Source organism: Somniosus microcephalus, chromosome 3, assembly GCF_052327205.1.
Source record: "Somniosus microcephalus isolate GS21.2 chromosome 3, FLI_Smic_1.0, whole genome shotgun sequence".
Classification (NCBI taxonomy): domain Eukaryota; kingdom Metazoa; phylum Chordata; class Chondrichthyes; order Squaliformes; family Somniosidae; genus Somniosus; species Somniosus microcephalus.
The window spans coordinates 246,299,612-246,316,968 of NC_140989.1; the positions used below are offsets into that span (position 1 = coordinate 246,299,612).

General features: G+C 47.8%; 1 protein-coding gene across 1 annotated transcript in view; it reads left to right on the top strand.

Moving 5' to 3' along the window:
* dnm3a (dynamin 3a) overlaps positions 1-17,357 on the top strand; it is a 452,439-nt gene that overhangs the window by 257,233 nt on the left and 177,849 nt on the right. The window contains exons 11-13 of the mRNA XM_085978004.1: positions 696-782; positions 1,111-1,181; positions 3,516-3,567. Coding sequence (XP_085834130.1) covers positions 696-782; positions 1,111-1,181; positions 3,516-3,567 — 210 coding nt within the window. The remainder of the gene's footprint in view (positions 1-695; positions 783-1,110; positions 1,182-3,515; positions 3,568-17,357) is intronic.

The following is a 17,357-nucleotide window of genomic DNA, read 5'->3' on the forward strand; positions in this document are numbered from 1 at the left end:
GTATAATAATTCATATGCCAGCATGCAATAAGCCCCACTTGCAATTTTCTGCAGATTTCTTTTATTTTAAATGTTGGCTCGTGGTATCCTCTGAGTAATCTGGTTGTCAATAATAATTGTGACAATTTGTCTTTGATGCTTAGGTTAACATCATAACACCTAGACAAATAAAGTTAACAGAATATTTGATGTATGCTATAATGATCACCATAAACTTCTGATAACATTTGGAACCAGCAGCCTGTATTTAAGGAGAGAATTTTGTTACCATATTGTGTATGAAGATAGAAATTTAAATTTAGTCTGGATTTTTATCACTATTTGACAGCTTAAAAGAGAGTTTGTCAGCTGAAGCCTAGTAAGTTCTTAACTGCGGGTTGAATCATTTCCATCCGTATAAAATATTTTTTACAAAGTAAAGTTCTTTGAAAATTAGTTTGTGAGCATCGTTCCTTTATTTAGCATGTTATGGAATGCTTTCTTATAGTAATAATAACATAGCTCACACATCAGGGTGTAATCATGTTTAACTTTACTGCTGTGAATAATTGGCTTTCTGTGTGGAATTACATGAACAACCATGGAATCCAATTATTAATGAGTACTGTGAACCTACAGTTACAAACCTTAATAGCATTAGATGGGTAAACATTCTGGGAATTTAAATAAATGAAAGCTCTGCTATGTCTTTACAGCTGGGTAGGTACCCAAAACTACGAGAGGAGACGGAGAGGATTGTTTCCAGCTACATACGAGAAAGAGAGGAAAGGACAAAGAACCAGGTTAACAGATATCATTGTTATTTTTTTACAAAATTCTCAGAAATAGTAATACAATATTTAGAATGTCAGTAAAGTATTTATCTCACACCATTATGTCCCAGCAACATCTGTGATTCCAACCTTCTTACTAGTTTCCCAAAATAGGTCGAATGAACAAGCGTAACACTGATATTTCATTTGGCCTTGACTCTTACCAGAAAGGTGAAATATACTCGTCAGAAGCAGTGGCAGAGTTTTCGCTGTTCGGCTACTTGGTTAGCTAGAGAACTGAGGTTGAATGTATCAATGAGGGTTACAACTTTGAAATTTTTGTTCTTGTCTTTTTTAGGTGTTGTTGCTGATTGATATCCAGTTGTCTTATATCAACACTAACCATGAAGACTTCATCAGGTTTGCAAAGTAGGTAAACAGTCAAAGTCCTCTAATAATGATTTTTAGTTTACAAATCAATTATATGCATGTGATTTCAATCCCATGGCTAAGTCAAACATTGCACACTCACAACATGTAAACATAAGTAGTGGGATGTAACATAGTCTTGAAATTCAGATAATGATCACGAACCACGCAACCGTTGCTGTTAGTTTATATTGTCACCCAAATCCTTCTATTGTGTTGCATCCATTTAACATACTTCAACTATATAATTTTTTGAAAAATTGAATGTAAAAAACCTTTTAAGCACTAGTCAATTCTCCATGCTGTTGCACACCTTGAGTATTCAGTTTTGGGAAACATTTAAGCTAGGAAAGTGGTGCAGAGATGAGCCACAAGGCATCAAAGGGTTGAGTTACAAGGAAAGATGGAGAAATTTGGATTCTTTAGCCTTGAAAGATGACGGAGGAGATCTTAATAGAAGTATGCAAGCTATTAAGTGGCATAGATAAGGTTAACCGAGAACAGTACTTCATGGTGTGCCAGAATACAAGAACAAGTCCATGCACTTGATGCTAGTTTTTTCCAGAAGCTTGCAACTCTTAAGTATAAATATGTTAGGCTAGAAATTCATTATAGCCCAGGAATGGGCAGTAAAATTAGAAAAGCTGGAGAATTAGCACCAGGCGCTAATGCTTTAGACTGCATGCAAAATTCATTCTCACTGCTCAAAGAAATGATTGGGGTGCTAAATCAAGTCTTAAAGGCCTAGCTCAGTGGCGTTACACTCAAAGGGTGAACCAATATCAGGTGCAGTCTAATTTCAACTCATCATTGCCACAGGCTTTTCCCAGTACTTAAAGGGGCGGTTCATTGATACTGCAGCACCTCATTCTCAGCATTGCTGGCTGTGCAGCTGCCTCAGCAAAGAGAAGCACAACAAGGAGAAGGAGCCGGAGGACGGAAGCAGGTGTGCTCATAGCAGATCCACCTCAGTCGGGTGGTCAGGATGATTGAATGCTTCAACAAATGTTACATACCACCATCTGTACCACAAGCTTCACACACTGCCCAAAGCACCACACCCCCAGCGCTCATCCACCAACAATCTCTACCTACCAACACTCACACCCACATCTCACATCTTGCACACAATGACAGCTATTCAACTATGGAAGGCACAAGGGTCATTAGTTATTAGAATGAGTGTGATATGTTTATGCATACATTTATTAATGGAGTTTGCAATATTTTGTGGTCTCTCTCATTTCACCTTTGTGCCCAGGAGGATGCTGTGTTATGGCAAAAGGGATTTGGGGTTTAAGTCATCCTGGTGTGAGGCTGGAATTTGTTTGGAGGAGGTAGCAGAGTTCTCTGACCACCACCTTGGTGATGCAGAGCCGTCTAATACATTGCTCCTCGCTTAATTGGAGGTAGGAGAAGTGCTCTCGGAATACCCTCGGAGGGTAAGGCCTCCTATTGAGAGCCCTGATGGCCCTCCTCCTCCCTCTGGCCACATGTTCTAGTCTTTCTCGCTGCCTCTGCTCCCTCCACCGTAGATCCTGGAGGGCCAGGTAGACTGCCAGTACAGCCCCCATTAATGTAAGCTAAGTGTAGCACTTTGGTATTTTTTAAGAATACATGTAACTACTTTTTAGTTACCACAACACTCCTGATATAAAATAACCTTTAAATTACTGAATAAAACTGTTGCACAGTGTTAAACTGACAAGAAAGCACTGAAACTCCACTAACCTGACAGCTGGGACTCATTACTCATGATCTCTGTAAATAACGTCCCTGGAGCCGGCTTCCGCCTGCTTGATGCCTCCTCTCCCTGTCACTGTCTGGTCGAGGCGCTAAGGTAGGTGGCGAAAATAAAATTTGCAGATCGGGCGCCCAGTGAGCCAATCACCAATCTGCCTGGTGTTGAAGTCCCCAATGGTACCTCGTACCGGCGGCGCAGCGGGGGACCAGATTTGCCGTGCGTCGCTTGATTCGCCTCACCCCGGTGCTACTGCATCAGCGCCCCGTTAGCGCTAACGGGAGGCGCTAACCAACTGAAGTTTTCCCCTGTTGTGTCTCAAGTCAGTTTCTTTTATTGATGAGTCATGACCATTTGTTGTTTACTCCTGGTTCAGCACAAAGGACTTTTTACCTTTGCCTTAATAATTCTTATCATAAATTTAAACTTGTGATTCATGTTCTTCTCTCCGTTGCCTTTTTATTTTCCTAGTGTGACATGCTGACAAACAAAATCATAAATTAGTTGATGCTTCATTTCCATGGGTATATAAAGAATTTAGATATCTTGCTAGATATTCATCCTGTGGAACTCCTTACATTTATTTTCTGTAGTGCCCAACAAAGGAGTAGCCAGCTTTGCAAGAAGCACACTGTTGGAAATCAGGTAAGAGTTCCTTTACTTTGAAATTTGTGTAAAGGCCCAAATAGATGCATGCATCACACTTCTGCAGTTTTAATTTAATTTATATTTTTTAAACAGTGTTTGCACATGTAGGTTTTTTTCAACATTATTATGAACATTTATTGTAGTACATTTTTGGATTCTGTTGAAGAATTGCTTTCGACATTCACCTTTGAGTATAGTTTGTTTTACTGCGACAAACATTGCACAGCCTTTTTTTTCTTTTAATCACTGTGCCACCATCTTTGCTGCATGGTCTTCATTTTTACCCTTACTTTGTTGCCTCTTTTCCCCTGTCCATGGTCCTCCATCACAACTAATTGCACTTTTGTTTACGATTTTTTTTTTGTTACTGCTTGGAAGAAGAATTATTGGTGAGTAATCATTGTGTGCCTTCATGTAGTGTAGTTTACTAGTTCAGACATGTGCATACCTTTATAAAAGGCTAAAGAGAAGGCCTTCTAGGCAAGGGCAGGATGTCTGTTTCACTGAAGTTTTGATATAATGTCAAGTGGTTGCTTCTACTTTGTTGACAATATCATTTTTGCTAGTGTCTGTTGCAATAAATTTGATTATAGTTAAGTATAAAGCTTTTTACAGCCTAAAATTTACTATTATAATGTGGTTTGGAAACTCCAAAATCTGCTTGATGGATTTTTTTTAAAGGGAATTAAATAGATCAGGGAATTGAAGGTTGACTCTTTGTTATAGTTCTGTGTAAGTATATGGCAACCAATTATTGAGAAACTGTGCAACAGGCACCTAAAGACATTTTAAACTTAATGTTTTAAAATATGTGCCTTAAAGCCCACATTTTTACCAATGTATTTCTTTGTTGCATTCTTTTTGTTTTGCTATTTCAGGACTCTCATCTTCCACTTTTGAGGCAAATTGTACGAGCTAAGATTTTGTAAGATGCACTATTGGTTTACTACTGAGCACTGTAACTTTTATGTCAGTTTACATATAACCAAATAACCCATTGAGCTTCAGTTTGTTATTAACCTTTTTGGACATTTACATATTTTTCACCTTTAATGCACAGAAAAAAATTAAAAGGATAGATTTTACCCATTTATTGTTTAGAATTACTAACTACGTTGATGCACATGTATGAACTAGTATGCTCATGAGCTGAAATAGATATCCCGATGCAAATACAGTATGTAGAACAGTACATGGATTCTAGTCTCCATGTTTATAATATCACATTACAAAATGACAATTTCATTGTCCAAGTCTCGTCAAGCTTACAATAACTCTTGTGAATATGTGGATATATACAAACTTTGAACCTATAAATGAAGTTTTGCGCTGCCTGGTTAGGTTGCCATACAGTATAATTAGTTTATTGATCGTTTGTGATAATTCCCATGTCATATTTATACCTTTGACCTTTACACTACGTTCTGAATGTGTTCAATATTTTGCCTAATTCTACATGGTATTAATTCTACGCCATATATATAGGCTGTTTCCTTGCTTCGAATTGGCCTTTTTAATTTTTGTTAAAACTGTTAACTGAGCAGAATTGATGAGACATGGATAATGAAGACTGGCCCCCTAATTTTGTGCATGTTTGGTGAGATATTTATCTATATATATAAATCGGTACTTCTGTCATTCTGTCTATCTGTCATTCTGTCTGTCATCGCCTGTGCGTCTGGCGGGCTATGCGCTCGAAAGTTACAGGGCGTACCTACGCGCGCGTTACCTCCAAAGAAAGCTTACGCTTCCGAGACGGTTTTAAGCGTATTTACGTTTCGGCCGGGCTAAAATCACGCCCGCGGTATTCCAAAAACCTTCAACAATTCCGCTCATTAGCATCTCATTATCCGCTCATTAGCGACAGAGTGACCTCGAGGTCGACCAATCGTACGGCGGCTTGCTGCCGCGTGTGGCCAGGCCCTCCTACAGTCGAGTGACGGGACGATTGACCAATCCTACGCTTTGGTGACCTGACGGTCGACCAGTCGGTGCGTGTGTGGGCGGGCCTTATCGTTCTGAACCGAGGTGAGTCACCGCCATCTTGCTTCCGTTCTTTTTCCTGCTTTCTGCGTCTTTCTTTTCAAATATACATTTCCAGCAAAATAAAATTGAATTTATTAAATTGTTTTAAAAAAAACTTCATTCATTTGTAAATATTTTTTCTAACCTCAACATTCTTTTTGCTACCTTTCCCCGTTTTTTTGTTAGGCCCTGAAAGCCTGGGCCTTTCTTGCCCAGCCAGGCCCGAGCTAGGGCTTCTGCTAAGCTCCTCACCCACACCCACACCCCCCCCCCCCCCCCCCGCCCACGCGTCACGTTACCCGGGGCAACGGCATCAGCCACGAGGGTCAGGGTGTGCGCGCAGCAGGAGCAGGTGAGACGCGGCGTCTCTGTTCCGCGCTCAGCTCGGGGGGGGGGGGCGGGGGGGCTCGGCCGCCGGCCGTCTCTCAGAGCCGCAATCGGCCTCTGCCGGGGGGGGGCGGGGCTCGGCCGCCTGCCGTCTCTCAGAGCCACAATCGGGCTCGGCCGGGGGGGGGGGGGTGCTCGGAGAGCGGGGCTCTCGGCCGGGGGGAGGGCGGGGCTCGGAGAGCGGGGCTTTTGGCCTGGGCCTCCCCCCGCCCCCCCCTTCCCCCCCCCCCCACCCCCCTTCCCCTTCCCGCCCCCGCTTCCCCTTCCCACCCCCCCCCTTCCCCCCCGCCGCGCCCCCTTCCCTCCCCCCTTTCCCCCCTCCCTTTCCCCCCTCCCCTTCCCCCCCGCCCTCCCTTCCCCCCCGCTCTCTTCCCCCACCCGCTCTCTCTCTTCCCCCCAGTCGCTCTCTCTCTTCCCCCCAGTCGCTCTCTCTCTACCCCCCAGTCGCTCTCTCTCTTCCCCCCCAGTCGCGTTCTCTCTCTCTCTCTTCTCCCCCCCCCCCAGTCACGCGCTCTCTCTCTCTCTCTCTCTCTCTCTCTCTCCCCCCCCCCCCCCCCCCAGTCGCTCTCTCTCTCGCTCTCTCTCTCTTCCAACAACAACATGCCCTCGAAAAAGCCTCGGCACCGCCGGGCACTCCAGCTAGTGTTAATATATAAGGCTACTAACAAAATTTCAGCCTTTTAAAAATTAGTGAGCACCTTGCTGGACTTTTGGTCTGTTCTGATTTAGATCTGTCACTTTAACTGGTAATCACTCGCCTTTTTTTTTTAATGAGGCTTGAAATATTTAGTCTGCCAGCCTGCTTTGTCTCACAACTCCAATGGAATATCTGTCTTGTGTTAAGTGTTTCAAACATAAGTGTTTTATGTCTGTATTCTGCAACCAGATCCTTGTATTTTTGGCGCCCATATGCTCTGTGTATATAATATGTGCTGAAAATGTATATCTAAAGTTTTTTATTTACACATTTGTAAATACAAATGTGTCTTGTGACTTCAAACACATCAGTTTTATGATTTTAAAGGCGATGTTTGTGAAAATTCTGTGGCCTTATCGAATAACTTTGATTCTAGACACAAAAACTGAACTGAATTAAATTAACTCGTGAGGCAGATATCACCTTAATTAGAATTTTCACATTTCAGTAATAGATGATTAAAATAGCTTCTTTAATATAGATAAAAAGTAAGCATATTTTATTTCATTTTAAGCATGCTGAATAAATCAGACTGGGAATAGTACTATATTAGTGTTTATAACTTTGTGGATTAAAATATGGATTTGTAGATCTGTTGATTTTGTACTTGACTAACCTCACATTAAAAATCAGACTACAAATCCTATTTAGGTGGCATAGCACGGTGGCATAGTGGTTAGCACTGTTGCCTCACAGCGCCAGGGACCCGGGTTCAAATCCGGCCTCGGGTGACTGTCTGTGTGGAGTTTGCACATTCTCCCCGTGTTTGCGTGGGTTTCCTCCGGGTGCTCCGGTTTCCTCCCACAGTCCAAAGATGTGCGGGTTAGGTTGATTGGCCATGATAAAAATTGGCCCTTAGTGTTAGGGGGGATTAAATACGTGGGGTTACGGGGATAGGGCTTGGGTGGGATGGCTGTCGGTGTAGGGACTGGGTGCTAGGGTTTGGATGATCAGCCATGATCTCGTTGAATGGCGGAGCAGGTTCGAAGGGCCGAATGGCCTACTCCTGCTCCTAGTTTCTATGTTTCTATGTTATAATTTATTTTCTAGCCACAGATAGTTGTGTGTTGTGAATGTGCTCAACCTATTCCACTAGTACTTCCTTTTGCTTTGTGTGCATAAAACTTGCGGAATAATCTTTAAGTTGCCAAGTTATTGTCTAAATGCCATAGAAATGGATGTTTCACATTCATCTGGTGCAACAAGTTCTCATGCCAGATGTAGCTGTTGTCTATTTTAGTAAAGTTTGTGCTTGCGTTTCCAAGAGTATCAAATGCATATCCTTCTATTGATGTAAAGGTCAATGCTACACACGCACATTATATATTTTTTTCATTACATATTAACGAAATACTTTAAAGCTGTATAAACTTCTCAACATTTTATTGTTTTTTTTAACACCCCATTTCCTCAGCATTTTATTATTTTTCTTTATTAGACAAACTACATTTATTGATCATACTTTTGCTAACTTTTTTTCTCCAGTTCCCTTTTGAAGGCTACTATTGGAAATGTATCCACCACCCTATCAGACAGTACATTCCAAATCCTAACCACTCATGCGTAAAAACGTTTTTCCACATGTCGCCTCTGGTTCTTTTGCCAATCACCTTAAATCTGTGCCCCTCTCATTATCGACCCTTCAGCCATTGGAAACTGTTTCTCTTTATTTGCTCTATCTAAACCGTTCATGATTTTATACACCTCTATCAAATCTCCTCTTAGCCTTCCCTGCTCCACGGAAAAAAAAATCCAGCCTCTAGTCTATCCACGTAACTGTAATTGCGCATCCCTGGAATCATTATAGTTAATCTATTCTGTACCCTCTCCAAAGCCTTCATTTCCTTCCAAAGTGTGATGCCCAGAATTGGACACAATACTTCAGCTGGGCAGAACTAGTGTTTCATATAGGTTTAGCATAACTGGCTTTTGTACTCTATGGGCAGGATTTTAACTCAGGCGCGGGATGGTGTCGTGTTATCTGAATTTCGTGTTTCCCACACGAATCTAAATGGATGTGGGAGATTGATACAATTTTAACTCAATTGGCCAATTGATTTCCAACGTGTGGGAAGCCTTTGCAAAGGGGTTTATCATGACTGAAAGTCCCCTCCGCTGACGTCATCATTGCTGCTGCATTTAAGGTCCACAGCAAGCCTTGCTTCTTCTGCAGGCTTCCAAGCTTCCTCCATTTGGCGTCAGAGGGACCTGCAGGAAAGATGACAAGCGGGAGGGCAAGAGCAGCTCCTCGCTTTGACGAGGCGGCACTGCAGGCATTGGTGGATGGGGCTAGGGCCAACAGGGAGGTCCTGTTCCCTTCATCAGGGAGGAAGAAGCCTCCCACTCAGACCAAGGCTGTGTGGATGCGGGTGGCTGAGGAGGTCAACTCCTTGCGAGTCACCTGCAGAACCTGGATACAGTGCAGGAAAAGATTTCATGACCTTCAGCGTACTGGAAAAGTGAGTATGAATTTCCCATCACCCTCAATCTGATTCCCATTGCCTTTCCTCACCAGCACTCAGCTTTAGCAATCTCTTCCTCCACATCCCACTTGACACTGACATCCATGCACCCTTACCCATTCCCTCTCTCTCTATGCTCACATTCACATAATTATTCCACCATGCAGCCCTCACACTCCCTATCACTCTGATGCTTTGAACACAACTGACAACACACAGGGAGGGCCCTTGGTCTTGCAACCTCACTCCATCTTTGTCTCCTTCTAAGTATCTATGCTATGCAATCTCTACACTCACTACTTCATTCTCACTCAACCTCCACTTGTCTTCCTCAGTGCAGGAAAAGAGAGCTCACAGCAAGAGAGAGCAAGCCAGGACAGGAGGAGGACCACCCTCAATAGCCCACCTGACCCCCTGGGAGGAGGCCGTCCTGGAAATCATCGGCATTGAGGATGATTCGCGCGTGGGGGACGGACAGACGAGTGCAACACAGCAAGCTGGTGACAGAAAAGTTTCCCATCTCTCTCTTTGACATTGCATGAGTCGCTGATAATGATTGTGAAGCTGTAACAGATGCACTTATGAGCATCTGCAAAAAGCTATGTGCATGTAGCCTTTGCATCACATCTCTGACTCTTTCCTTTACTCCCCCACAGGACCATCACAAGCATCCGTCCCCCCTAGCCAGGAAGAAGAGGCTGAGCAGCCAGACTCCTCAGAGGAAGCTGCAACCTCTGAGGGCGCAGAGTCACCAGAATTCAGTGCACCCAGCACCAGCGCAGACACTCACACCTCGGTGGGACCTTCGGGACATAGAGTAGTGTTGTCACCTGGTGTATCACAGTTCACAAGTGAGCATCAGCAGATTGTGGAGACAGGGACAGCAGTGGAGAGTCCTAGTCGGAGGGCGCAGGACCCTGCCAGCTCGGCTCAGCAGCATGTCGACCCTCTGCCTCTGGGTCCATCCATAAGATCAGAGGTGATGGAACTCCAGGCACAAATGCAGGAGTCTCTGACAGGTTTTGTCTCTAGGGTCGCTGCGAGTGTGGAGCGAATGGAGGAGTCCATAGCGAACATGAGCAGAGCCTTTGTGGAGTCATTGGCGCATGAACGCATCACCACGGAAAGGATGGCTACCTCCGTGGAAAGGATGGCTACCTCCGTGGAAACGATTGCTACCTCCGTGGTAAGGCTGGCTACCGTAGAGGAGAGGATGGCTACGGTAGAGGAGAGGAGGGCTACAGCCATGGAGGTGCTTAGTCGCCAGGGTATGGAAAACATGGTCATTGTTCAGAATAGAATGACATCTCTTTAGGAGCGATGGGCATCTATTGAACAGAGAAACCAGACCTTCATGGAAGTCCTTCTGAGTAGGACTGCCATTGCAGATACGTGTCCCCATGGCCCCCCTGATGTGCAGCAAGGTGCTCTCCAGCCACTTGCAGGCACGGAGGGGGACCTTACCCATGAGAGGGAGGTTGGTGGCAGACCTCAAAGAAGTGGGGGCTCCTCTCCAAGCGCTCACACTTCCATGCCACTGCAGAGCCCTCGGTCAGAGCCCCACCGGAGTCCACACCCAAGTGAGATAGACGTCTCAACCCCTGCACAGCCGCAGGAGCAGCAGACTGTTGACGAGCCCTCACAGGCTCGCCACCCCAGAGGACGCCCACCAAAGGTGTCGAGACAGGAGCAGCAGGAAAGTGAGCAAGGGACCTCCACATCTGCTGAAGCCACAGGGGAACCACTACGTAGGAGCACGCGTAAGAGGAAGATAAAGCACAAGTAGTCACAAGGGTAGTCACTTGGGTGAAATTTGATGTATTGTTAGAAAAAGCCATCAGATTAATAATGTTAATAAAAAATCTGATGGCTACTGCTGTAGCTGTGGCATGTGTCATTTCGCGAATGGGACTTTCACATTGAGGGCTTAGGATTACTTGCAATTGTCAGTATGCTGGTCAAATAGCTAGGAATCCGCAGGGTCTTGGCCATTGTCGATGCTCAGGTAAGAAGCTGCGAGGCAAGAGTGTTTGATTGACTAGGTTAAGCAAATCTGGCCAGGATGAGTGCGTTCCTTGCATCCCGGGCAGCAATGTTCTCGCGTAATGCTGCCGCTGGTTGATGGGCCTTTGCAGGATGTTCATTTTCGCCCTCCTCCTCATCTGAGGAGGCTATGTGAGGAGCCACTTGGTCCTCAGGAATCTGCAAGCCACGACGCTGTGCCATGTTGTGACGTGCACAGCAAACTACAACGATTCTGGAGACCCTGGCTGCTGAGTACTGCAGGGCTCCACCTGATCTATCCAGGCATCTGAAGCGCATCTTTAGCAAACCGATGGTTTGTTCGATAATGGATCTGGTGGAAATGTGGCTGGAGTTGTAGCTCTCCACAGCTTCGTTGGCTGGCCTCCTCAATGGCGTCATCAGCCACGTCCTCAGGGGATAGCCCTTGTCTCCAAGTAGCCATCCATTAAGTTGGTCTGGCGGACTGAATAGCGGAGGCACACTAGACTGGCACAGTATGAAGGAGTCATGGCAACTGCCAGGGTACATGGCACAAACATGCAAAATCTCCTTGTGGTCACACACCAGCTGAACGTTGAGGGAGTGGAAGCCCTTGCGATTGACCTAGATTGCGATGAGATGCCCTAAGGGCCACATGTGTGCAGTCAACGACGGCCTGCACCCTTGGAAAGCCTGCCAGATGAGCTAATCCAACCACTCGCGCCGTGACACTTGCTCGATCCTTGGTGAAATGGATGTGATTGTGCACGAGGGCAAAGAGGGCATCAGTTACCTGCGTGATGCAAGTGTGTGCGGCTGCCTGGGAGAGGCCGCTGATGTCTGCTGCTGATCCCTGGAATTAGCCTGAGGCAAAAAAGTTGAGTGCGGTGGTGACTTTGACGGCCAGTGGTAATGCTTGTCCACCTGGTCCTCTGGGCAGTAGGTCTTGCTGTAGCATTGCGCAGATGTCAGTCACTACCTCTCGCGAAAGTCGGAGCCGCCTTTGGCACTGCTGCTCAGACATGTTGAGATAGGTGACCCTGCGTCTGTAGACCCTGTTTGGGGGGTATCTCCTGCGCCGACGGGCTTCCAGGCGCTGGCCCCATCTGGCCTGTGCAGCCTCAGGTGGGTGAGCAGCAGCCTGGCGCTCCTGCTGCTGCTGCTGTTGTTCCTGGTTCTGCTGCTGCCGTGGCTGGTGCTCGAGCTCCTCTAATGCCCAGATGGGAAGGAAATAAATGGCTCCCATGCTTCTGATATATGCCTCCGTTGAGGAAGCGCTGAGCGAAGGTGGCGAGAGGGGTTTCCCAGGAGGCCACACTGGAGATGGGTGTGAGGCTCCAACCTTCCACAGGTGTGGTTAAGCCATGTAAAAGTTGCCCCAGACCTGAGACCACTAAGTCCTGCCACCTGCAAATGATGGCTGATCAAATCTCCTCTTTAATGGTTGACCTGCAGTTGCTAGTCAGCAATCCAATAGTGCTCCCGCCAGGTTTCACATTCGTGATTCCCACCAGGCGTGTTTTACGTGGGAAAAGGGTCAAAGTTGCAAGAACCTGTTAAAATAGGATTATAGAGGTCATTTATTGGTAATTAAGGGCCTTAAAGACCAGTCCTGCCTGTTGAATGCGGGACCGAGTCGGGACCATTTGACACGCCTGAGTTAAAATTGCTCGGAGTCGGGAACCAGGCGGTGGGGGGCGGGGGTTCCCACCCGACAGTTTTTGCGATTTTAACCCCCGCACACCTCCAAGCCCGACTCCACGGCTCAATGAAAATTGAGCCCTATGCCTCTGTTTATAAAGCCCAGGATCCCATATGCTTTATTAACTGCTTTGTTAACCTGTCCTGCCACCTTCAAAGATTTGTGCCCAAGCACCTCCAGATCTCTCTGCTCTTGCACCCCCTTTAAAATTGTACCATTTAGTATGTATTGTCTCTCCTCATTCTTTCTACCAAAATGTATCACTTCACACTTCTCTGCGTTGAATTTCATCCACCATGTGTCTGCCCATGCCACCAGCCTATCTATGTCTTCTTGAAGCCTATTATTCACTGTTTACTACACTTCCAAATTTTGTGTCATCTGCAAATTTCAAAATGATGCCCTATACTACCAAGTCCAAGCCATTAATGTATATCAGAAACAGCAGTGGTCCTAGTACTGAACCTTGGGGAACGCCACTGTATACCTCCCTCCAATCCACCTGTAGTACTTTATCAAACGCCTTTTGGAAGTCCATATACACAACATCAACTGCACTGCCCTCATTCACCCTCTCGGTTACCTAATCAAAAAACCCAGTCAAGTTAGTCAAACACGATTTGCCCTTAACAAATCCGTGCTGGCTCTCCTTTATTAGTCCACGCTTGTCCAAGTGGCTATTAATTGCCTCCCGGATCATTGTTTCTAAAAGCTTCCTCGCCACCGATGTTAAACTGACTGGCTTGTAATTGCCAGGTTTATCCTTCTCCCCTTTTTTGAAGAAGGGTATAACATTTGCAATGCTCCAGTCCTTCGGCACCACTCCTGTATCTAAGGAGGATTGGAAGATTGTGGCAATTTCTATCGTTACTTCTCTCAGCAACCTAGGATGCATCCCATCCAGAGCGGGTGACTTACCCACTTTAATTACCGCCAACCTCCTCTTTATCTATTTTTATCTCATCCAGTATCCCAGCAGCCTTCTCATTTACCATTAGCTTTGGCAAAGTCCTCTTCCTTGGTAAACACCTCAGCCATGCCTTCTACCTCAACTAATAATTCTCCATTTTGGTCCCTAATCGGCCCCATCGCCGCTCGGACAACCCTTTTACTGTTAATATGCCTAAAGAAGACCTTTGGATTCCCTTTTATGTTAACCGCCAATCTATTCTCGTACTAAAAACAGAAAATGCTGGAAATACTCAGCAGATCAGGCAGCATCTGTGGAGAGAGAAACAGAGTTAACGTTTCAGGTCGATGACCCTTCGTCAGAACTGGAAAAAGCTGCAGATCGAACAGGTTTTTAAGCAAGTGCAGGGGCAGGGAAAGGGGGGACGGGGGGAAAGAACAAAAGGGAAGGTCTGTGATAGGATGGAAGACAGGAGAGATTAAGAGACATTGGGGGAGAAATTCAGTTGGCAGCGCCTCCAATTAGCGCCTAAAGAGGCCGAGAAGTGGGGCATTAGCCAATTTTCGGCCGGGCGCAGTGAACCCAGCGCCTCCTCCCATATTGAGTGGGCATTTTGCGCCGGCGCTGAACCTTAGCGCCCGCTCGCGGGCGCAGGCAGACCATAATGTCATTTCAGTGTATAACGCCTTTTGGGCGCCCCGGACCGGAAATTCAGTGTTGCGCCCCTCCGTTCCGCCTGACGCTAATAAGGACTGCTTACCTGGAACATTCCCCAGTCGCTCTCGGGCTGGGCGGGCGCTCTTTAAAGGGGACTGCACTGGTATAAAAGCGGCAGCCATTTTGGGAGCACAACTTCCTCGAGACTTTCACAGAGTTGCTGAGCTGCACTCTGAGAGCCATTGCACCAGTGAGCCAGCGCTGGCCAGAGGAACTTCAGCCTTCTGACCATCACCTTGCTGCTGGTGAGCATTTACAACGTTAACAATTTCTTGTGCGCTATTATTATGGGGGCTGCATTGGAGGGGAACGTCCTGCTGCTGAACCGTCTGGAAAGGGCACAGAGATGCAGAGAGAGAGGGGCAGGAATGGCCAGACGGAGGAGGGCCAACAGACGTTGCCACACCAGACCTTACGCTGCCAGGGTTTTCCGACAGCAGTTCTCTTACTTGAACATGTCAGAGGAGCAGTGTCTTAGAAGGCTGCGCTTCAGAAAGGAGATAGTGACTGAGCTGTGCCACCTGCTTCAGCCAGATCTGCAGCCTCAGATAAGGTGCAGGACCTCTCTGTCGGTGGCTGTCAAGATGACTGTTGCCCTGAATTTCTATGCGAGCGGCTCCTTTCAGGCCGCAACTGGGGACATCGCCAACATATTGCAGTTTGTGGTGCATTGCTGCATCCGTCAAGTAACAGATGCCCTATTTAAAAGGAGGTGGCAGTACATCTCCTTCCCTATGACACTGGAGAAGCAGCGGGAGCGCGCAGAGGGCTTCGCAGCAATAGTGGACTTCCCCATGGTGCAGGGCGCCATTGACTGCACGCACATGGCTTTGCGGGCGCCTGTTTTGAATCCGGAGGAGTTCCGCAACCGCAAGGGGTTCCATTCCTTGAATGTTCAGCTGGTCTGTGACCACCGACAGCTGATCCTCGCAGTCAATGCGCAGTTCCCTGGCAGCAGCCACGACGCCTTCATCCTGCGCCAGACTTCAGTTGCAGACCTATTCGAGGCCCCGGCTCACCCAGGAGGCTGGCTTCTCGGTGACAAGGGCTATCCTCTGTGCCCATGGCTGATGACCCCGCTCCGTTCGCCCAGCACTCCTGCTGAAGAGCGCTTCAATGCGAGCCATCAGGCGACGAGGAACATTGTGGAGCACACAGTCGGTGTGCTGAAGCAGCGGTTCCGCTGTCTCGACCATTCCGGAGGCGCCTTGCAGTACTCACCAGAGCGAGTCTCCCACTTCGTGGTTGTCTGTTGCATGCTGCATAACCTCGCCATCCTACGCACCCAGCCAATGCCACCAGACATTGAAGCACCAGCGGAGGAGGAGGAGGAGGACCAAGACGGGAGGGAGGTACAAACTGGAAGGGCCGTCCGTCAGAGGCTGATCAGAAGTCGCTTCTAGGCCCCTCTGACGGAATGCTTGGAGCCATTCGAAGAGCAGGAATGGAACCAACCGGATAACCCAAAGCCTATGAAGGGCAGTGAATGTAAATAGCAGACATGGCCAATGTAAATAAAAAAAGTTGTTTATTTTGCAAAATGTGCTTCCTTCCAACATGACAAAGCAATGGCTACAGAAAGCAAAACTAACACTCTAACACATAAGTTCCTCGCACACCTGGGGGACTATCCAAAACATTACTAACATTCAGACCAGCATCCACGGCCTTGATTTCTACAAATAAGACGTCTCAGCTGCACCTTCTACTCTTTTCCCCTTGATGGTGATCTACTTCTCTTGTGAGATCGGCCCCTTCCCTCCCTGCAGCTCCTCCGTAATGGGACCCCAGTGGCTGCATCAAGGCTGGGGGAGGCCTGCTGGCTGTCCGAAAGCGCAGATGCCACTGAGGGACGTCCTGGACGACCTCTGGACTTGGAGGGCCCGGATGCTGACTGCTCCAACTGTGCATGGGTGGAAGCAGTCTGTCCTGCAGGTGGTGGCAGCTGCAGTGGAGACGTGCCAGCGGTGGCATCAGGAATGCTGACATCCTGAGAGCGGACAGCAGCTCCCTGGTCGACCGACACACTGGCACTCTGACGGGGCAGCACCGCAGCATGCGCACCAATCGGCTGGTCCACAGATTGATGCCCTGCTGTGGTGCTGCAAGGGCCACGGGTAAACCCGCCTGATCCAGCGAGGGTGGCAGCAGTCATTGGTCGCGTGGCCTCAATATGCGTCTGCATGAGACCAGCAAGTGACTGCGTGGCAGCACTCAGCACTTGCGTGGCAGGTGCCAGTGCTTCGGTGAAGCCCTGGACAGTCCTTTCCAGTGCTGCCCCGAAGCCGTGGACAGTCCTTTCCAGTGATGTCCCGATGCCCTGGACAGTCCTTTCCAGTGCTGCCCCGAAGTCCTGGACAGTCCTTTCCAGTGCTGCCCCAAAGTCCTGCGCACTCCTTGCCTGTGCTGCCCCGAAGTCTTGGACACTCCTTGCCAGTGTCTCGATGGATTCAGGCATCCTTGCCACTGCAGCCATGAGCTCAGTGTGCCTGAGTCGAGCCTGGGCGCTCATTTCTGCGAGGGATCGCACCTCTTCTGCGCTCTGTGCAGCAGTACTCGTGGCCTGACTCGCCCTCCGGGGAGACGGCCCCCGAGCTTCCCTACCCCCCTTGCGTTGCTGCAGCCCGCTGGTTCCTGGAACTGGATCCTCCTCGGAGCATTCCCCCCCACTCCCCTCCAGGGAAGTAGTCTCCCCAGTCTGCAGAGGGGCTGGCTCGCCTGAGCGTGGCAGGGATGGTCCGGCTTCCTCCTGCTCGTCGCCTCCGGAGTCAGTGGCAGTGGCAGCTTGAGGGCCCGGCTCCCGAGCTGGTGATGCAGCATCTGAAAGCAGGGAGGTTGAAGAGTGGCTTTAGCGAAAGGACAGGGTGGCAGCAAGGGATGCAT